The sequence below is a fragment of the Chelon labrosus genome (assembly GCF_963514085.1).
Source record: "Chelon labrosus genome assembly, chromosome: 15".
NCBI classification, from domain to species: Eukaryota; Metazoa; Chordata; class Actinopteri; order Mugiliformes; family Mugilidae; genus Chelon; species Chelon labrosus.
In genome coordinates this window covers 21,971,351-21,993,926 of record NC_140348.1, presented here as the reverse complement: position 1 = coordinate 21,993,926, position 22,576 = coordinate 21,971,351, and the positions used below count along the sequence as shown (strand labels likewise).

The 22,576-nt window shown below is 42.7% G+C and overlaps 2 protein-coding genes across 4 annotated transcripts; both read right to left on the bottom strand.

Moving 5' to 3' along the window:
* Window positions 1-46: 46 nt before the first annotated feature.
* On the bottom strand, window positions 47-13,239 carry inpp5f (inositol polyphosphate-5-phosphatase F). Of its 2 annotated transcripts, none has more exons than XM_084561453.1 (20): window positions 12,750-13,239; window positions 10,975-11,055; window positions 10,343-10,479; window positions 9,576-9,701; window positions 9,249-9,434; window positions 9,101-9,157; window positions 8,493-8,691; window positions 8,156-8,335; window positions 7,348-7,415; window positions 6,801-6,925; window positions 6,604-6,681; window positions 6,369-6,489; window positions 5,886-6,014; window positions 5,107-5,224; window positions 4,816-5,014; window positions 4,654-4,725; window positions 4,488-4,561; window positions 4,170-4,298; window positions 4,003-4,090; window positions 47-3,879 (listed from the first exon to the last, which is right to left on the bottom strand). In XM_084561453.1, the coding sequence occupies exons 1-20, from the start codon at window positions 12,844-12,846 to the stop codon at window positions 2,748-2,750; spliced, it is 3,396 nt and encodes a 1,131-aa protein (XP_084417579.1). In that variant the 5' UTR covers window positions 12,847-13,239; the 3' UTR covers window positions 47-2,747. The 2 variants fall into 2 exon arrangements, with proteins under 2 accessions (XP_084417579.1, XP_084417580.1); XM_084561454.1 differs by having other exon boundaries at window positions 9,249-9,416.
* Window positions 13,240-15,476: 2,237 nt separating this feature from the next.
* bag3 (BCL2 associated athanogene 3) lies at window positions 15,477-20,757 on the bottom strand (the record flags this gene model as incomplete). Of its 2 annotated transcripts, none has more annotated exons than XM_084562485.1 (4): window positions 15,477-17,508; window positions 17,621-17,962; window positions 18,051-18,401; window positions 20,560-20,757. In XM_084562485.1, 4 exons carry the CDS (start codon window positions 20,755-20,757, stop codon window positions 16,750-16,752), a joined length of 1,650 nt encoding a protein of 549 aa, XP_084418611.1. In that variant the 3' UTR covers window positions 15,477-16,749. The 2 variants fall into 2 exon arrangements, with proteins under 2 accessions (XP_084418611.1, XP_084418612.1); XM_084562486.1 differs by having other exon boundaries at window positions 17,642-17,962.
* Between the last annotated feature and the right edge of the window lie 1,819 nt (window positions 20,758-22,576).

Genomic DNA, 22,576 nt, shown 5'->3' with positions numbered 1-22,576 from the left:
CGTGACAAGAAAGTGTACAGTGCAAGTAACACACTCGTAGAAGATAAGAATAAATAGGATACTTTAATATACAATACAATCTCAGTACACTGTGGAAAACGATGACAACAGTCAGTTGGTAAAGAGGAAAAGGATATGACCACAGACATTCAGATGGAGCAGTGCAGATGATGCTAGAAAATGTGCTTGGAACAGTGCAAATCAAATGCTTGGAGATTTACAAGATATTTTTGTCGCGATCTGGGGGTCCTAATGGGACGGAGGGACGCACGGACAGCCGCAGACAACAGATGAGGAGGTGATTGCGAAAGCACTTGGTGTGAGGACATAAAGGAACAAGAGAAACAAAATATCTCACCCAGCAAATACAGCATCAAATACAACCGTCAGCGTTTCTGCATATAAAAAGTTAAGACGCCGACTCTCTAGCATTGTGGTCTCTTGTCAGGAATGTTGAGGATTACGGTTCCTTTGTTTTGTTTTAGCTTAACACAGCCATTTTAGTACAGAATAAGCTTCTGCTCTGCTTTTCAGAACTGCTCCAGTGTCCCGGACTGAAGTTTATTTAAAAACACATTTCTATTAATTCTTTGTTTTTGTTTTTTTTTTATCCTTCTGCATTAAAATTACGGCTATGACCTTAAAGCGTTGGCAGCACCACACACTTAATCAGCAGCACCCACAAAGCAGCCGAGACCACAGCCTGATTTAACAGCTATTAATCCGCAAAAAAAAAAAATATATATATAAACAAGTGCCCCACATCTTATCTGCTGGTGAGCAAGCCGAGTGCAGAAAACAGGCAAGTATAACAAAAATATGAAACAAGTGATCCGCTATCTTGGGATATTTCATCTCAAAGCAGTCCAGACTATTATTTATTATCAACACACCAGTATATGCAGTAGGATAAACTCATCATGGTTCATTATAGATTCTTCTGGCGCCCTATAAGAAGGGAGATTTTCACAACAACGACAGTAACGGGTTTCTTGAGGTTAATAATAAAAAAAAAATGTACAATAAAACAATGTTTACAGCTTCATCGCATATAAATACAACTAGGAATCCAATGCAAACACTCCTAAATACCAGCAGCAGCAGTGATGCTCTGTTGGACAGACTCACACACACACACACAGGTTACATCCCTAAAAACCTGCTGTGCCAGTCTCCAGACGAAATATCCCAAGATAAAGCGCAATGACTTACAGTAACCCTGGACATGATGTTGTATACAGTACACCAAATGTAACATGTAAGAATGGACTTAAAAAGGTAGATTTTGCCATAAATACCTGATATACATAATCCCACTTCAATTCCCTGTTAAGGCAAAAAAATGCTTTCAGTTTGGGGAGTGCATAAAAGCGTCAGTGTCTCTAATAACTTGGTCGGCGCGATTGCATATACACCCATTATATGCTACTCTCCTGTCTTTGTCAAAACATGCAGTGTCAATCGCTGGACGAGGATTCAGTTCAAACAAACCCCTCATATAATTGATTAGTACAACCTTTAGCAGAACAGCCATTTCAGCTATTTCTGTGTATCTATCAAAATAAACCAGAAGCTTTCTGGTTATTTAGCAGTGACGGCACTGGGCGTCCTTTTTCCCCAAATATAATGCTCATAACTCTTCATACGTGTTCAGCTTCCAGCTCATTATCCATACAAAAAAAGCTGAAGGGAAAGCTCTACTCGGGGACATATTAACAATACTCAACTGTACATATCGACAACCAGGATACTCTGATTAAGGTTCTTGTGTAGTCGTTGTTTCTTTAACGGTATTATCTTCTACGTTACACTTGACAACACTGAAATTACATAGGATAACTACGTATGGGTTATGTCGCCTGGCTAGTTTCCGACAGCTATACAAAGGGTAATATATCTAACACAGAGCTAACCGTCCTTTGGGAATCACAAAAGTTATTTGGTTGGATCTCTACGACAACTGTTACAAACTGAAGGTTATTACGAGGCCTAGTATATCACAAACGCCAATAAGTGGAACCTGCACGTACAGGATGACATACAGTACAAGATAAAAGAGTCAGAGTTGGTCTTTTCAGCATGCAGCTAAAACGATTATCTGCATCGTCAGAACCAGTTGTTACCCTTTTAACCTCACATGCACAAGCATCGCGGGCAGTTAAATAACTTCAGACCGAGGACGGTGACATGTTTACATTACACAAAAATACTCTGCATACCACTCTGGAAGTGTGTGACTTTTAAAACATCTTAAAAAGCTAAATGTCATGTTTAGTTCTATGTTTCTTTAAGGTGATCTCTGTTTCAGTACTTCGACAGTAGGAGTATTTCTGGAGTGAATCAGGATTTAGATGGAAGATGTGCTAAACGCTTGCCCAAATACTCTAATGTACTCCGAGACATTTAAATGTCACGCTATTACCATTATTGCAATTTCCCTCGTGTGCAAGGTAGCATGGCAAAAGATCTACGAGTCATTTATATCAAAAAACTAATTGAGAGAAGGGGGATCCATCATCATCATGTGCACGTACACATGCTCAGTGTCATGTTGGGCCTGGGGGATGTATTTGTCAGTTCTGTACAAGAGTCATCGTTAACGAGGGCAAGTTTAACTGAAGGGCAAACCTAAGCGGCGCACATGTCTTGGCCGAGGAGTGACGCTATGTGCAAGCATTTTGCTACTGCTACCGTACAGGAAGTTCCTACATGGCATACGACTACAAAATCCTGCTACAATGAAAGCACTAGATCTGAATGATCCTGGTCTGGCACTGTGTAAACATTGCCTTCAGCTCACTCTCTTGGGCCTCGCTGATAGTATCTGGCTCGGGGCTCTTCTGTACCTTTGCCACAGCAAAATTGATGCCCTGGGTAAGTCCCGCCTGGGTGAGGCTGGCCACCTGCACCATGGAGCTCTTGATCTTGGCAAAGGGGGACACCACTCGGCTGCCGTTGCTGTCCGCGGGCGAAGGACCGAGGCTGCCCTCCATCAGTGAAGACAAACTCTTCTGAGAGCCTCCTGAGACTGCAGAGCTGGCCTTCTGGACGGTGAGGAGATTGGAGTTGGAGGTAGAGGATTGGACGTCTAGCTGCGATGGCCTGGGGAGCTGGGGCTCCTCCTGCTCTGAGCTTGTTTGCTTGTTAGAGTCAGCCGGGACAGACGCTACCGGGTTGAGTGGAGCTACAGCAGGTAGTGGCCGCTCTCCAAACACCTCAACAGGTTTGGTGTGTGCATCCTGGACGAACTGGTGGCAGTAGGCGTCAATTGGAGTACCAAAGTCAATCAGAATGGCTTCCTCGGCCACTGACGCGGTCCCGGGAGACTTGTCATCGCTCACTTGAGAGGGGCTTTCTTGCTTTCCATCACAGCCAGTGACCCGGATAACTGAGGGGATGTTAAGCTCCACGCTACTAATGGACTGAGAGCGACTGCCCAGCCGTGGGTTGGATGCTACGATGCCGCAGCTGGGCAGCACATAGTCCACGTTTTCTAAGGAGCCTGCGCATGGGTGCTCCGGGTCTGAATTATACGAGTCTGAGTCGCTATCAAAGCGCTCGCCCCCAATGTCTTTTAGGACTCCTGCGCCGGGGTTGTTATCGGACGTCTCCAGGCTGCTGTCCGACTTCCACAGGTTGACGTGCATAGTTGGTTTCAGGAAATTGACTTTCACATCAGGCTTAGAGAAGCTGCCCAGCTTGCCGAGGGGCTTGAAGGGGCCGATGTTGACGTTTGTCTTGGTCTGTTTCACTTTCTGATTGAGCGAGGAAAATTTGTTGAGGAGGAAACTTTTGCCCTGCGCCAGGCCAGAGGCTTGCGCTTGGTCAGCAGGTTTGTTCTGGATCCCCATTATGTCCTCATGAGGTTTACTCTGCCGCCTGCAACACAGACACAGTCTTAAGTTCTACTTGAGGGTAATTGGTTGAAAAACCTCATTACTTTTTCAATCGTTCAGAGAGAAAAAAGCTGAATAATTACTTTGATCGCAAATTAGCTCTTACCTCTCTAGCTTCTTTTCAACCACGAGCAGGTCCAGCCCCGTGGCCTGTTTTGTTATGCGGAGCATCTCAGCTATGCATTGTAATGTATCTGAAACACGTCACAATGTCAGTATATACTATTAAAGTGTCCTCTTCTTGCTGCTTAGAGAATTTAAATCACATCCCACCTTTTCCGTCGTCCTCTGGGTTTCGTGTCGCTGCTCTCAAAGTGTGAAAGTATCCACTCGTCTCTTCGTTCCTGTAGTGCAGACGCATACAGCAGAACTTCGGCTTCCCAAACAGAGTTGGCTCCGGACCTGTCGAAGAAAACGCAACTTATAACATCCGTTAAAGCGTTAAGCGGTTTGCCTTCATTGCATGAATCATAATCAGTGAAGATATTGCTAAAAGGTTACTGAGAAACTGTTAAGGACACTTTCAGGAAGTGTCGGTGACTCAGTGAGTGTACAAGAACCCTCACTTCTCCTTTGAGTGTAACCTCTTACCAATTTCGATCTTTTCCAAACCCTCTAAATTGAGCCGTTGGTACTGGTTGACTTTATCGGCTTCTTCATCATAGCTACAAGAAAATAAATCGAAACATGAGTGAATCCATGAGAACAATCTCTATTTCTTTGACTTTTGCTGGTTTAAACTCTTTAAATGACTTACTAAGCGATGTAATATGCTTTGTCAGACAGGAGCAGCAGCACATCCACGTCTTTGTTGGTTGCATCGATGAGACTGGTGGGAAATAAGAGGATTACAGGATTGTAAAATGAGCACTGGAAAACTTCAAATGCTAGCATTTGTTGAGGACAGCTGGCCACTAACCTCATGTCACAATTAATGAGGGCCCACCCTCCGTGAAACTTCTCATCATCCGGCAGCAACAGCTGCATGTAGGTCTGCAGCAGGAGGCTGACCTGCTCCTGTGCTCCCCTTTGGCTCTCCTTCTCTTTCTCTTCATGCTCCTTCTCCTTGCTGAAGATGGAGTAGAGGTCTTCCGTCACCGGCAAGCCCATCATTAGATCTGCAGAGAGAGAGATTTATAATTAATAATCAAGGAATGATTTAAGGTAACAATACATTTTATACACGCATGCACAGCTGTAATATTCGTACCGATGACTGCTTGTCTGTAAGCATCTCTAAAACGGTTCAGATAGTAACGGTTGGCTGAGTTCACGCCGTCCTTCATCACGCCAGCCAGTTTCCTCTCCCCTGTCCTGGTAAAATCTCCCTAAAATGAAAAAGGGTGTTAAATGTCATTTTTTATCTCACCTTTGGCTTGTGACACTCTTTATTGACCGTTTGGCAACAGGTCTAATAAGTCAAAATACTAAACATCTTAGCAAATAGTTACCCATTTACACATCCATAATTACAGAGCAACCTTACAATTCATTTGGGGTTGTGTTTCTATTGACCGGGCAAAATTAAGTCCAATATTCACTCTCTTTTAGCATTGATTTTGGTCTCTACCAACTCCGCTGGGAACTGTGTGCACTAGCTAATCACAAACAGTCTCTGTCTGGTGTCTGATGGTAAACAGATCGTGAACTATAACACTGCTGGACGGCTACAGAATTAACAAATACCTGCTATAAAGCCAACGGCTGTTCAGATTCAGGTGATAAATCTCTGCAGGGTCATCCCCAACCCTCACACACCCTCACAGTGTTTTCACATCGCCATGAAAAATATCAATCACAGCTGCTTTTATTCCAAACATTTCAGCTGATATTTGCTCTGGTGTGTTTAATGTGCTGAAATATTATATGCTCCACAGATTTATGAGTGCTTAAAATGTCTATTCAGCAATTAGAGGCGCACTTTCCTGCTGTTTTCTCAAAACACACTGATTTAGTCGTGACTGTGTTGTTCGCAAACAACGCCGTTACCTTGAGAGCTGCCGTGCCCGCGTACTGTCTGCTGATGGTGTCGCCGTTGTTGGCCCACATGACCTGATAAATCCTGTAGCACTTGAAAGGTAGAGGCTGCTCCGGAGGCATCACGCCCAGTTTCTTCAGCTGCAGGAAGGAGGAAATGAAAAGACAATGAATCTTTACTTTAGAAAGCAACAAATGTGACATATATGATGACGCTGATTATCTTAAATCATTAATAGTCGGAATATATCTTCTTAGAAATGTACTTAACAGCAAATAAATACAAATACAAATACAAATGTGTATTGTAGACGGTTGCAGTTTTCCTTTCCGTTCCTTTAATATTGCTACTAATATGAGTTTCTTGAGGAACAAAGTAACTTTCAGTGCAGAGAATAATGAAACATACATAGAAAGCAGCACCTGCAAGGCACAGACAAGACAAATGTGAGTGTGTTTTCTCTTTGGCTGCATCCAGAAAAGGCAAAACCTCACCTGCTGCTCCATCACCGCCCGAGCAATAGCAGCTTGGACCACGTTGGTCCTGTCCAGACAGTCCATACAGTTGACTCTGAAGATTCCCTCCTGCTTGCAGATGACCCCCGCTTGGTCCACCCTGACGGACGGAGATAAATAATGGAAATCAGCTTCTGGGTCTTATGACTCAAGAGTTTATTATATTAGTATTGCTGTGATTTAACTAGTCATAAGATACTGGCTTGACACATACCAGGCCCACTTCATGTCAGTGATGATATCAGAAATCGCGTCAGTCAGTGTCTGCACATTCTCAAACTTCATACCGCGGCTGAGAAACAGGAAGACAGAAGAATAAAGAGGAAGGAAATGCATTGTGGTATGAAATTGTTAGGAGTACGAGTACGATTCATGAAGAAGTGACGCTGGTGCGTATTGTGCTTCTCTCACCAGTGCTCATGGAAGTCAAACGAAACGTATGTGAGGTTTGGGTTGTTGTAAAGCAGGACTTGCTTCAGATATGCGTCGCCGATTATCTTCTCCCGGCCACTTTGGTCCACTAAGTTAATGATGACCTGAAGAAGACGATGCACAGTGCTGTCAGTTGGTTTTGTGGTGTAGAGCAATCCACCATCCTATATAGAGCATTTTGGTGCTAACACACTAAAGGGCTAAATGTTAAAGAAAGGCACTGTTTTTAAAAAGCAAAATGTGACTGCTAAAAAAAACAACAACACTTGAACAGCAACACTATTGTTGACATAATTTCAAAAGCTACTAAAACTTGACAACGAAATGTCACAGGTACATGACAACATGGTCGGTTGTAAGCGGTTAGTTTGCACGCTATATGTAGTTACACTGCAGGTGACAGAATGACCACAGTGGTGTTATATTTAAAAAAAAAAATCCCTGCACAAGACTGATGCATGCAAGAATTCAGTAAACAACCTAAGCATCCATTTTCCAAGCATGCACACCGACAAAGCAAACCCACCTGCTTCGTGTAGAGTTTAAGCTGTTCTTCAAAGTGAGCCGCAAAGTAAGACATAGTCTCCTTCTCTCCTAAAACATAATGAAAAAAAAACATAAATTAATCTGACTATAGATGTTGAGAGATCTGCAGAGAGATTTTACAGCATTTTAACTATGGGTATTAATATGCAACATGTAACTCAAATACTCGAAACACAAAGAGGACAGCGGTATTGAAAAGCGGAATTACAAAAATAACTGCAGCTGCAAAGTCCACTACACTTAAACAAGAGTCTGAGGACATTTCCACCTACAGTTCATTTGTTCTAGTCTGAATCAGCAGAATAGTTTGTAAACTTGGGGCATTTTCTGCTTGGTTCTGTTCCCTTTCACGGAAAAGTCCAGGTGAAGCAAATTAAACTGCATCACTACACAAAACGTGAGAACTTTCACTGTGCTTCCTGGTCCGATGTGTCAGGGGCTGGACCAAAACATAAATAAATACAGGAAGAATGACCTGTGCAAGCAAAACCAAACCAGCAGAATGCTGAATGCACTTAGCAGAAATGTCCTGACAATACTATACAATACCGCTTCACACTTTGAAAAGACACGCTGCCTTTAGACTTCTGGGCAGAGCAAACTAGCTAATGCCTGCATTCGCTAGACCAGACTTGCAGCGTACACATGGCAGCAGGGTTGGATAGAGGTTATCTCGGTTTCTCGAGGCCACAGCGATCAACCAAGGGTTCAAACGTACTACGGTTCAATTTAAACCTGAGAAACCATGCCAAAAAGCGTTTATAGATAGATAGCGTAGTTCTGCTGACCTTTCTCCAGGCGTGGTCGGGGATTGTAGCGATACCCCGCCTGGCTCCAGAAGACAGGCACAGAGCCACGACTCTGCACAAAGGACAGAGTGTGGCTGTGCACGTGGATCAACTGCTCTGTCTCCACATAGTTAGCCACATGGCCGTCTGTGTCCACACCTCTGCGTTTGTACCGCATCCCTTTGGGGAAGAGGAATGCGTTAGCTCCATTAAGAACGATAAGAAATTTACAAAGTAACTTGTAAGAGTACTAAAAATATGTCCTAGTTACACAACACATCCCGTATATTTAGGCTGAACCAGAGTTGAGGTTATCACACTCCTGTAGTAGCTCTACCTGCGCGGTGGCGGCTACGTCTGGAGATCAGGGCCACCGTGAAGCGAGGGTGGATGTCATCAACACAGGTGATTTCCTTCGGTGGCGTCTCGGGGCTGCTCCTCTCCTCGTCAGATGTCTCATTGTAATTCACCACCAGTTCCTCTACCTGTACAAAGCCCTGGATGATTGGGATCACCCAGAAGTCAACGTCTGGGACCTGGAGCAAAAAAAAGAAAAGACAGCAGGACAAGAAGATTAAAATACTGTTTGGCAAGTTGATAAGGAAGTACTTTGCATCCCCAAATAAGATAATCTGTCCTAACTCAGAGCAGCTAAGCCTTCTCCTCAGTGAGTATTTTCATACTCCTCTGATAAAGCCCTGCGAATTATCAGCACCTTCAACTGCCACACTTACACAGCATTGCCAGCTATGTTCTTTGAACCGACAGGTGTTAAGTGAAACAGGGTAGGGTGACTGTGTCAACATCTCTCAACAAAAAAAAGCCATAAAAAAAAAACACATCCGGGAACAGAGTGTGTTCATTCAAATCTAATCATCCAAACTCTAAAAATAGAAACACACCAATAACCTGTCTGTACTTCTATGAAGGAGAAAAAACAATTACCTGAAGGTCAATAATGTCTTGGATCATGTGTTTATTCCAGAAGAAACGGTCATCCACCTTTTCACAAGGGATTAAAACACAAGAGTCAAGTCTCTCAATGTACAATAAAAACAAAAATCCAACTCTGTAGAGATGTTTTACTCCATACCTGCTTCCACAGGGGTAAGTTGGACTTTTCCGAATCTCCCTGACGCTGCACGGTGTTCGTCAGGTCGTAGGTCATGCTGTAGTAGAAGGAGTCGGAGTCCATGAAGACCTTGTACAGCTCGTCCAGCAGCCGCCTCTCCAGTCGTTCCTTCTCTTTGTTCTCTTTGACCTGGAAGGCAGGGGAGTACTGGATTGGACAGGTGGATAGAAAACAGCATTAAGTTGACAAAGCAAAAAAAAACAAAAACAGGGGAAATCCGAAGAGAACGTAAAAAACATAAAATGTAAAGAAAGATGGGTGGGGGTAAAAACAAAGAAGAATCCATACCTTTTTCTTGATGGGCACAGCCACATTGGATTTGATCTGACTCAAAGTTTTCATCAACTTTGACTCGTCTGGAGACTGGGCCTGTTTCTCCGTTTTGTCGATTCCAAAATGATGCTTCTTGCAAAGCTGTAGCGGCATACAGAGGGTGAAACTTTAATTTGATGGCGACAGTATGAGGCAATGTGATGCCACCTTTCATCAAACAACAAATGATCGACTATATTCCACACTACAGCACACTGAGTAGTTCTAATTCACCTAAATGAGGGCTGTGAACAGTCTACACAGTGATCTACAAGGTTGTCTAGACGCAAAAGGGCACAAAGGGTAACTCTGGGACAATGTACAACAGGACGAGGTCTAAAAGCCTACCCGCTAACGAGCGTCCTCCTCTGTTATTACTCACTTGAAAATATTCTGTCTCACCATCCGTGAAGCTTCCCTGAAAAACTGACACCTTAGCAACACTCAACTTCCTTTGTCATCTACTGCAGTGATTATACGTCTGAGTGTAATTTAAAATCTGGAATGTGGGGGGGGGTGATCATACAAGAGACCTTTTGATAAAATTTAAAAAAAACATATAACCACTATTCATTCTTCCACCACTGTCAGAGATGAATCATACACTGACTCATCAAGGGTATTCTTGGTTTCATTCTCAGACATACTGTTTGAATATCAAAGAGGACTGAATACAAATAATATAAAACACAACTTCATGGATCCTGCTTCTCATGTTTAATTTATAGTATTAGCTCGTCTACCTCCAGCTCGAGCTCCTGAGGCTCTTCGTCAGACAGCGGTATGACAGCTATCTTGGTGATCTTGTAGACTTTGTGGTCGCCTGGTAAATTGCCAACCAGTGCTTTCTGCCGGATTAATACGAGGCCCAGAGGGAGATCTGCCAAGAGGAGAGAGAAGAAGAAGGGGGAGTTGCATCATGGGCGCAGAATTCCTCACATTCTCTAAGGTGTGAACAAAGCAGCTGCACGCCAGTCACCGGCTGCAGATTTTTATTTTATTTTTTTAAATAACGCAGCACAAGACATCTGGCAAATAAATATTTATATGATGTTAAATCTATTAGATGTACCAGAATAATATAACATGTTCATATATTTTCTCTGGAAGGGTACAAACATCCTGAGGCCCACAGAGTCACGTCATCAGCCAAATCATCACTCCTCTTCATAACTACACACATTTCAAAGTACATTAACACTTTTTTTTTTTTTTCCTCACACCTTTACTTGTGAATAAGAAAACATACTAAGAACTGGAAAATTTTGCGTCCGGTACACACACAGGCGGTAATTACCAGATGGTGAATGTGAGCCCTGCGCAAAAAGTAGCTGAGGGAGAAACGTTCAAAGGTTTTTTTTCATTCTCCACGTACCTGTGTGAAGCTGTATCTTTCCAATGACTCCTTCCACCAAACCCAAACACACTGGATTCCAAGCTAACAACAGGTCTGTAGCTGAAATTACAAAAAAACATGAATACGAGACGTCAGAACACGACTCAGGGAAGATTTGCAGCCAAAAAAAAACTTGTAAAAGATTTGAGAATGTGCATCTTTAGGCATCCAACCGAGTCACGGTAGCATAGCATACTTGACATTTGAGTTAATCAAACAGAAAGTGGCTCTATGTAATCACGGTGGAGGGATTTCCTGTTACTCATAGAAACCTGTTCTAAAACACTGTTTTAAAAAAAGCCTCTAGTGACATGAAGACTTGGCCTAAAAACTGAAGCTAGGGTAAAGGAAGTAAAACCCACAGACCAACAGACCAAAGGATCCACGTTTGTCATTCTTCATGCATATTTGTGAGAAAGGTACAACTATTAAGCAGACTAGAAAGCCACTATGACTTCACTTTATCGAGGAAAGAGTCATTTAACTTAAGGAGACAAAAACTGCGTGTTTTTTAAACTTCAAGACCAGGCCGAGTTGGTTAATGGCACAGAACAAACTGACTGAGCAAACGGAAAACACAATGCTTGGCAATTGTGACAGATTAAACGTTACGGTGGGGGGAAATTGGAAAAATGTGAAGGGTGTGGCAAAGAGGTGGAGAACGTCAACTGTAAGCGGCTTCAGACAATGACTCTTCCTGTTCCACAAGCCAGAGAAATTCACGTGCAGAGGGAACTGGCTGTGAGGGCCTCACGGGGAAGGTCTCGCAGAGAAAACACAAGACCAAAACAAAATAAAACCTCGCTGTGGATGTGCAATATCATGGAAATACTTTGCTGTGTGCGCGAGAGAGTGGAGTGGAAACGCAGCGAGGAGTGGAAACCCTTTTTCCAATTAAATAATGAAAGAGTGGTGTGCAACTAAAAACCTGTTCAGGATGGCTGCTCAGCGCACAACTGAGAGGATAACGTGCACAGCCTCACGGTGACTCCAATTAAACGTTTCTTTTGCCTTCCTTTCACTTTAACTGGGAATACGCGGTTCCCACAGAACCTCTGTGTTCATCTGATCGGAAGGCATGACCAACTCTTCGTCACAGCTATGAGCCGCGCCAGGAGCACTCACATCTCCAGCAGGACGAAGCTGTAACGACAGAAAATCTTGCTCGACTTAATTCATTAGCAATGCCGTGAATGCTGGTTTCAACTTGCATGTACTGCTCCTCCACATTCCTTTGCACCGGGATGGCATTATAGTTTTGCCTTAGTCACACATCACACAACTCCGCCAAGCTGCTAGGGTGACTTTCACCTCTCCACGGTCTTGTATCGAGGCTGTTTGACCCAAATAAGAAGTGGAGGAGTCAAACTGACCCTCCAGTGAGTAACATGAGAGGCACAGTAAAGAAACTAAGGAGTCTGTTTGGGGTGTTGGCACTCTCCACATGAAAGCTGGGGTGGTGTATTCAAGGCTTAGGAGTGGCACATCCTCAAAAACAAATACGTTAACAATAAGCAGACAATACAGGTCAGATTAAACAATAACGAATTTATAATGAAGACATGTGGCAGACACGAGATGGAGAGAGGACTGCTGAGGTGTTCCGTGCGTAAAATAATGTTATTTAACCCCAGAGCGACCAAGAAATACATTGATTTTATTGTATTATTAGGTATTAACGTTTAGATTAGTCTCGTGTAAATGGCTCCGGCTCCAGCAGCAGCAGCAGAGAAAGCTGTCACCCAGATACGTACCAGGTCTGACGGTCATCGTCCCGTCCTTTCGGCTGCACCACAGAGCTCGGTCCCCGCTCTGGAGAATGTAATCGTCTTTGGCTTGAAACAGCTCCATTTTGTTGTCCCTCTACGCCACACGGTACAAAACACAGGGGCTGACCTCAGCAGCCGGGCAGACGGAGCTTCTTCCACGTCTCCTCCTCGGAGGTTGGGCTGTAGCGACAGGCTAGCCACGGTTAGCTCGCGCTTCCCACGGGCTGGCTGGTGAGCTACGGCGGCTAGCTACCTAGCGAGCTAGCGGCGGCAGCCAGCAGCTGGATGCGCGTCGGACTTGTTTATTCCACTTTTACGCATGATGATACTCAAAACCCCCACTCTGCCGGACGAGCATCCCTTCCCACAGTCATAGTGGACTGAGCAGAGGCGAGTCAGTGAGTGAGAAAGTGGAGCCGGAGCCGCTGTGTGTGTGTGTGTGTGTGTGTGTGAGCCGTTTCAAAACGCAACCGACGGTTTCCTGCTCTAAACAATGACACGTGACCTTCCGTCATCGCCGGCGTCCAGGTACCGTAGAGAGGAGCACTTAAACTTAACGACTAGTAATTATTAACTCAGCTAGTTTAGTTAGAGTTAAAGAAAATGTAAGGTTTTATTGTAGTTTTTTTGTTTGTTTCAGCCATTTTGTTTTTTCTTATTCTAAATATAATAAATAATGTGACAAAGCATAAACATCTGTACAGCAGAATTAGTTTGGGACAGAAATGCATGCTGAATCTGATCAACTGATGTTTTTTAAGTTGTTTAGTTGATGTTTAGTTGCAGTTTAAAATAAATATATGATATTTTATTGTTTTTTAACCTCTCATTTTGTCACCTTTATTTCCCTTTTCATTTTTCTAAATAATAGCGAGAAGGTCCCGTGTTCGAATCCATGGGCCGACTGGGGCCTTTCTGTGTGGAGTTTGCATGTTCTCCCTGTGTCTGCGTGGGTTCTCTCCAGGTACTCCGGCTTCCTCTCACCGTCCAAAGACATGCTGGTTAGGTTAATTGGTGATTCTAAATTGGCCGTAGGTGTGAGTGTGAGTGGTTGTCTGTCTCTCTGTGTTGGCCCTGAGATAGACTGGAGACCTGTCCAGGGTGTACCCCCGCCTCTCGCCCGATGACAGCTGAGATAGGCTCCAGCAGACCCCCGCGTCCCTTAACAGGACTAAGCGGGTATAGAAGATGAATGAATGAATGAATGAATGAATGAATATGACACACATCTTTTGTAAAGCATAAACATCTGTACAGCAGAATTAGTTTGGGACAGAAATGCACGCTGAATCTGAGCAACTGATGTTTTTTAAGTTGTTTAGTTGATGTTTAGTTGCAGTTTAAAATAAATATATGATATTTTATTGTTTTTTAACCTCTCATTTTGTCACCTTTATTTGCCTTTTCTTGTTCTAAATAAAATAATACATAATACATAATGTTATATTCATATCTTTTGTAAGGGACGTGCTGAGAGTAGACCGAGGGATTTAACTGAGGCTGTGTTTGGCCTCCTCCGCCCTCATGGATCACTGGGATAAGGATACAACCTGCTTGCAGACCTGTGGTGCTGAGCCATGGGGGTTGGTCCAAAAACTTCAATATACAGCACAGTTGGTTTGGTTTGGGAAAGAAATGCAAGCTGAATGCAAAAATAAATATATAAGAAATGATGTTTTCAAAATTAGAGGCTTGGACTACAAACTCATCACGAAACATCTTTTACTAAAGGGTTGGATTTTAAAGCTTGATGTCATTCGGCAGTAAAACATTTTAAAACACACACGTTTTGAGTGTCTTCACCCTACTACAAATAAAAAAATAAACGAAATGTTCTCAGTTATGACGCAGTGGGGTCCTGAGGGGAAATTCAGGGTGTGTAGCTGACCTCAGTCAGTTGCGTAACTATTAATCTTGCCGTTGAACGACTGACAGAGCGGCACATTTTCAAGGGAAGTGGCAAACATAGGTTATTTAAGTCCTGAATATTATGAAAGGATTTTAACATAGTGGGTCTTGAGTCAATTTTGGGGTGTATTGTATATACAAAACAAAAGCATGTATGTTTTGAAGAGTAGGTCTGAAGGAGGTGCTCTCTGAGGGGTAGCAGGAAGGAAGAGACTTGACCATAGCTTCTTGTGATGAACTCTATACTAATTCTCATCTGTTCTATCTTTGCTATATTTAGTCCCTAAGTGTTACGTTTAATGTTGTTGTCAGCCTCCACTATTGAGACCAGCTGCCTCCTGTCTATATGAGCCCTGTAACCGGCCATTACCCCTGCACAAAGACTACAACAAACCACAATTGGATTGTTCCGGGGTTTCACTGTGCTTGATCGCAGCAGTAATTTAGTTATATTCGAATACAGAACTGTACTATACACAACAACTAATACGTATTTATGTATCCTCCAACTAGTCAAGCTGACGTGCACATCTCTGTCTGCCTGGACTCTTGTTTGTAATTAAGAATATGAAGGAGTTTAATCAGAGTTTTTGTGGACTACTAGTTGAGTAGTTGACCTTTGACCAAAAATGTATTCAGTGAGGTTACTGTGACCTTCACATTTAACCACATAAGTCCATATTCTAATCAGTTAGTCCTCAAGTCTAAGCGAACGTTTGTGCAAACAATTCCCTCATGGCGTACTTGAGACATCGCTTTTACAACACTATGACGGAAAACCGACTCCGGCCCACGGCTCTCTCGGACTTTGCAGGAACTTTGCGAACACAAAGAGAAACCCCAGCATTGGTCAAAAATCCATGTCAAATACATTTTATTTCCAACCATATCAATGTGACTTTCTTTCAACAATGCATCAGTCAGCTACTAACAAACCGTGATCAACACTAAGCCACGATCCATAATTTGTAAAAGTGTGTTAGGCAGTGACCCCACCTGACAGATGGCTTACAATCTTATTACAGTGACAAATTACTACACAAACAGTTGGGGTAGTCATAAAAGTAAATCTAAAGCTTGTTAACTGACAGTAGTGTTTAAAATCGGGGCATTTTAAGGCGTTTAGGCCGTTGTTGTGTTAGTGTTATTACAGATTGTGGCTTTGGTAGTAATACTAGGACATTCTCATTATCTTAAACTGTGATTCCTCGTAAGCACCAAGTGCTGATTGTCTCACGTCTCAAGCGAGATATATACATCTCACCCCCATTTGTCGTTACACATTCATAAATGTACCAAAATACTTTATAATGATATAAATACTGATATCGTGATTTGAAATAACAAGTAAACCAGTTCACATACAAACACTCAAACACATCAATCAAAACTCGTTTAACTGATATACTTCAAATGAAGTGCTGCTGATTTTCAGCATGATACATTTCAATGATGGCAAAGTGCAAAGACAGCAAAATCAGTAATGCACCAAAAAGCAGCATCTATCAAACATGTTCACTGTGTTCTGTGACAAAGCAGCTCCAACATGGCCATGTGGCGGAAAAAGGGAAAATGCTTTTTTTTTTTTTTCTGTTGACTCAGTTTTGCAGTGAGTTCTGCTTTAAAGCCCCAATGTTTGCACTCGTGTACTAACTGGTGTGCTGACTAGATTAAGAAAAAGCTCCATACAATATTTGATTAGACAAAAGGCAACTACACGTAACATTTCTTAAGAAAATACTTTTACTTCTTTTCCATTTATTGATAAAGGCCTCTTATTCAAACTTATATTTGCCTAGCAATTGTTGTCAACATCTTATTCATGACAGCAGTCTTATTATGAAGACATTGGCACAACATAGAAGGCAGTAACATTGGCTTGAAAAACATGATTGCACTGAGCTACCATCAATTATGTGCTGAATGGCTGGACATACCAACACTGTTAATCAATGCATGCAACTTCCACAAATGCTGAAGGTAGAGGAGGAGGAGGAGTTAGCCAGAGCAGACTTGTTCACTATCAAATATACAGCGGGTAATCCCTCTCTCCTTGTGATCATGAAGTGTGCAGTCATTATGATATCTCCTTTGCCATCTCAACATTCTCCTTGGTGATCATGCTGGGCTCTCCTTTCTGTGTCAAGTTGTCTCCCTCCATCGTGGGCCTGGCCGGCTGCTCCTCCATTTGCTCTAATTCTTCCAGTATGGTCTGAACGCGACGGACTCCATCCCGTCTTGCTTGCCGCACATCTGCGCGACCCTCTGGGTCAACAGAGTCCAGGGCTAAGAGCTCTTTGGTCAGCAGCTCTTCCAGTAACAAGTATTTCTTATCATTCTTCTTGCCATCAAAACATTTCACCTCCTGCTCCAGTTTAGCCACTCGTTCGACTATCTGCTGTACCTTTGTCAAGCCTGGGTGGACTGGGCACTGGGCAGTCTGTTCAGGCTCTGTTTTTGCAGGCGGGACCTCTGGGGGAGCAGCTGTCATGTCCTGGGCCTCTGCTTTTGGAGGTATTTGAACTGTGATATCTGCAACATGTTGTTGCGGCTGCTCTGGCTTCTGTGGCTGCTGGAACTGTTGCTGGAACTGTTCTGGCTGCTGAGGCTGTGGCGATGTCGGAGATGGCACGTGCTGGAACTGCTGAGGTTGCTGGAACTGCTGAGGTTGCTGAGGTGGAGGCTGTTGGAACTGTTGAGGTTGTTGAGGCTTTGGGACATCAGCTTCTGTGTGCAGTGGCTGGGGGAGTGGCGCGCTCTCGGGTTTCTGCTGCATGCTCTGTGGTTCCTGCTCCATTTTCTGGGGCGGTTCTCTCGTGAGGACATGCTGCTGAACCTTAGAAGTCAAAAACAAGTTATTGGCGTCTCTCACAATCTAGGCCATTTCACACTGACAGTTAAATCAAACCAAGAACATGACAAGTGAAAAGACAACAAAGTAAAATTACCTGTGGTCTTTCTCCCATCACCTGCGAAATGAGAGGTGACTGGCTTCTAATGTGAGGTTGTAGGTGAATAGAAGTAGCATCACGATGCTGGGGAAGTATCGGAGAAGCCCTTTCCCGGGGAGGTTGCATTGAAGCAGAGTAGCCAGGCCATTCCTCTGTCTGAATACGATGGAAGGGCTGCTGATGCTCTGAATAAGGGACGCGCTGAGAGTAGACCGAGGGATTTAACTGAGGCTGTGTTTGGCCTCCTCCGCCCTCATGGATCACCGGGATAGGGATATAACCTGCTTGCAGACCAGTGCTGCTGGGCCGTGGGGGTTGGTGATGCGGGACACTATAAACCTTAAAAGTAAAAGCTCAAATTAATTATTTGGTCAGTTGCTTTTAAAACATAAATTGTACAGTATTAAGTGGCAAACATAAGTCTCACCTCTCCCGTTGGTGAAACAGGCGTGCAGACTTTTCCGGGCTCGGAGGAGCAGCTGTCTGAAGGTCCATGTAAAGGTGATCTAGGCCTGCAGTGGAGCCCCGGCGTTGGCGAAGGTGTCCGCCCATCTGCCCGGATACTCTGTGCAGTGGCTGGCTGGATGTAGGAGTAACATGGGTGCTGCTGCTGCTGCTGCTGCTGCTGCCTCAGTTCCGCACCCTCGTGAAAGACTGGGATGGGAACATAACCGGGCCGAAGAATGGGGTGCTTCATCTCCCTCACAAAGGTCTTCTGTGTCTCCTGAGGACTTGGTTCTGGTGGTATGTTGGGTCCATTGGCTGACACTTCTCGAACCTGAAATATAGTCAGTGGTATGGTTTAAAACGATGAACTGGCCCCTAAGTATATCTTTATACCAATAGATATCAAGAATCGTTGTATTTATAGACATTGTTTTGTGTGATGTCATTTACACTTACCAAACTTGACATAATAAAAAACAAAAACCATAGGCAACTGGCAATTATTAAATATATTTCATCGTTTTCTAACCAACCTATTTTTGCTTCTTATCTATCATCCAAGTAACATATTTAACTACTTGCTCTTGTGCTAAAAGATTTACTACATTTAAGTCGCTCCAAAACTTTCACTTTCTCACATATTCACAAATGCAACTGAATGGTCTTCAGGTATTTTAAATAGGAACGTGTTCTCAGTGCAAAGGTTCATAGGTCAAAACGTCACATTTCCACAGGGGGATGCGAAAAGCGTCACCTCTCTGAGTCGTTAATAAATGGAAACAACTTCTGATTAGCACAGACTTCGCTGCGTTTCCAGTCAGACAGCTGCTGTGTCTGTGGAGGACATTTACTGTAGCTTCAAACCTGGATGCATTTTCTGACTTATCCCTCGGCACACCCTTTAAACTAGCATGTAAGTTCGCTGACCATCATTGCTCCGCCATTTGACGGACTGCAAGAACGAGTCAATGTGTCAAATATTTTCGCATGCACGTTTCATAACTCACGGTAGGAGATTTAATTTCTGTCAATCTTCTTTGGCCACACCTATTCTGTTCTCATCACAAATATATTGTTATATGTGCCATGCTAAAATTCAAATTAAATACGTGCTTTCCTTGAGGTTTTGTACACGAATTTCCTTTGGGATCAATAAAGTATCTATCTATCTATCTATCTATCTATCTATCATTATATCACTGTAAACATAAAAATGCATGTATGTACGAGCTACCCCTTTAAGTTTACATTTCAAGTTTACAGTCCATATTTTAGTTTATGTTATACATTTATACTTCTATTGTTTACCTTGTGTGCTATGTGTAATTATTACTGTTTTACTTTTTTATTACTCACTGCAGGTACAAATACATTTCACTGTGCATTGTACTGTGTATAACTGTGCATGTGACAAATAATCTTATCTTAAAAGAAAAACACAACTGTCAGAAATAATTTCCATTAACTATTAGAATAAAATAAAAAATTTGAAATGTATTTTCATAGTGCACTGAGTTAGTGTAGTGTCCTACAGCTGTGAAGGGGCACAAGCAACAGGTCTGATAGTTCAACACTCTGTAAATGATCCAACTGGAAAGTGGTCCATGTTCTGCCCCATAGACACCAATGGGGAGGAAGAGCAATCACTGCATTTATATGTAAACCAGTGGCTTTTTTCTTTCCTCCATAGGCAAAAAACAAAAACTTATGACATAGCTGTGAACGACCCTTTGCCCTCTGCCATTTCGGCATGGGACACTGCACGCTGCCAGCACCGTTGCACCAATTTTATCCCCCAACAGCTGTGTCTTTCTAGCAGATTCCTCCGGACACTAACTTTGGACAACGGTGTCTCTCTCTCCGAGACGAAAGATTACCAGCTGGCAGGCAGTGACGCTCACTTCAACCCACGGGTTTTCTCTGCAGACCTGTGTGTTTTCCACAACATGTTTTTTTATTTTTTGTTGTTTTTTTTTAATACAGCTGAATATGATATGCGCCTTCTGTGCCATCCGCTTATCCGCTGCCTCGGCGGCCAAAACTGAACCGGGACCTGTCTCGATCCTTGTAAGGGAAAAAGTTTAATCTGAGCCGGAGGTCGCAGTGTTTCCCCCACCACGAAAGAAGGAGCAAGGTTGTTAGAAATCGCCCAGAGCCCCTTTAGTAGGTAGCCCTTACATGCTGCAGGGTGACTCATCGGGTAATAATAGTGTTAGATCATGACACGGGAACATAACGGGGTTGATCACCCGTTATAATGGGCTTATGAGCTGTCTGTGAGGGGGAGGCGACGGAGCCAAACAAGGCCTATACTCAACTAGATTAATATGTAACAGTGATGTAGCGCAACGCAATAACCAAAAACAAGAGGCGCAGCAGCTTAACGCAAAAAAGGAAAAAACAGTTGCGCACACATCCACTGTCAACTTTATTGCGCCGCTCTATTTATTTATTTATTTATTTATATAGAATATATTATTTATTTTTACCTTTTTCGTGTCGTGTCTCGGGTCATTCCAGGTTGTCGTGCGGTTGTTGTGGTCCACGAAGAATGGCCATCCAGTCTGGGGGTCAATCTTTACCTCCCATCCGAGGGGGAGAGGGTCGCTGTCATTGTTTGCCATCGCCACAGTCGGTGACTGCGTCTTCATGCCGTTCATGTTGCTGGCTGCCGAGTACTGAGACATTTTATACGGGCGACGGACGCTTTAAAGATTCCTTCAAGTGACGTGGAAAAGTGGGCTGGAAGTTTCTCGAAATAGCAGGGTTAATGTTGAGGGCGGACACCGCGCCGGGTACGGAGGCAGGGGTACCCTCACTTGTTATGTCGCAGATACCCCCAAAACACCGAGGCGCACCGTCGTTATTGCTCCCACTCGCCAAAACATTAGGCACACCGGCGGAAATTAACGCACTCCAATATTAATGGTCCTGCGCAAAATCTCAGTTCAGTAAATGTTAAAACTGTGTGAGAAGGGTGGTAATTAAACTGACATAAACACAAAACTGTTTCTGTTATTTAACCCAGCCCAATGATTATAAACTAGGGTTGCCAAAATAATAGTAATAACAGTGTCGGTACAACACAATACAATTCAATAATACTATAAACTACAGCCTCCACAATAAAATAAAAACACAGCTGAATACACAGCTCTCTCAGTTATGTTATTAATGTTATGTATGTATGTATATATGTAATATGTTATTAAAAAACCTTCATGAAGCTAAGATTTAGTGCATAGATAGATAGATAGATAGATAGATAGATAGATAGATAGAAGCTTTATTAATCCCAAACTGGGAACTCGACACCACACATAAAGTATATTAAAAAAATTTAAAAAAATAAACAATAAAAAATAAATAAAAATAAAAATAAAAATAGAAATCTATACACAAAATTTACAAAAAATATAAAATAAGTGAATATTAAAAATTAAATTGCAATGAAATGAAATTAATTCACAACTAATAACCAAACAACCGTAATAACACAATAACCTCACAATAACCGTATCTTATATTTCCACTAGTGTATCTAATGAACTGGTAGGTTGAGCGTACGTTTTCAAATGAGCATTTTTGCTGTTGCTATAGTGAAAGTCACATTCTCCCAAATCTTCATCAGAGCCCACATAGGGCCCCCTCACACAGTGGGACATGTGTGTCCACCACACCCCAGTTTGAGAACCATTTTCTGTGTATAAGTCAAGGGAATCCCAACGCTTTTTCTTAATTAAAGACTCTCTGAATAGATGTACTCAAGACTCCCACATGATCAATCCTGTCCAAGGGAACTCAGTCTGGGTTTTGCTATTTGGTACACTATTATGTAACCGGTTGTGCGATCAGTGTGGGCACAGTGACACCTCTAATGACAGATCTTCCTTAATACTCCAAATCTGCCTCATACAGTCAGGGAAACACGAGTAAATCAAAGTCCTTATTGCAAAGGCTGGAGATTCTTTGAAAACACCGCATGGATTTTTAAAGGCACATGAGGATTTGTTTTTAGTAACATCTTAAAATAGTGAAAAGACTGACAGCAGAGACAATTCCTCTAAAAGGGTTATTATACTGTAAGTGTGTAGGTGTTTACAGAAGGACACACCAACGCCATAAACATTTATCAACAGGAATATTATAGGGGTAATTTTAGGTTATTTATATTGTAGCAACACACTGTAGGAGATATAAATGAAATATGAAACTGAATAGATGGATAAATCAATACACTATTTTTAGTGTTAGTGTTTTGCAACAGCAAATGCGTTTGGATGTGCTGCAATAACTGGAGCAATTAGTCAGTGGATTTATTATTATAATAAATGATGATATTGATGAATGATTACCAGTTTCTTCATTTCGGTAATGAGGTTTCTAGAATATTTCATGGCACGTTTCCAAGATGTTCGTATGCTAAGACCTAGAGGCGGCTGTAACTTCTGCAGGCCTAGCACAGTATCTAGTAACCACAAACCACCGGTCCTGGTTTGACCCCAC

Coding starts and splice junctions, on each gene's coding strand:
- inpp5f (XM_084561453.1), bottom strand. CDS start 12,846: ATGGAGCTGTTTCAAGCCAAAGACGATTACATTCTCCAGAGCGGGGAC. Junction 6,015..6,368: donor GGGCGGTGATGGAGCAGCAG/GTGAGGTTTTGC, acceptor TCCTTCCTGCAG/CTGAAGAAACTGGGCGTGAT. Junction 4,562..4,653: donor AAAGCATATTACATCGCTTA/GTAAGTCATTTA, acceptor ATTTTCTTGTAG/CTATGATGAAGAAGCCGATA.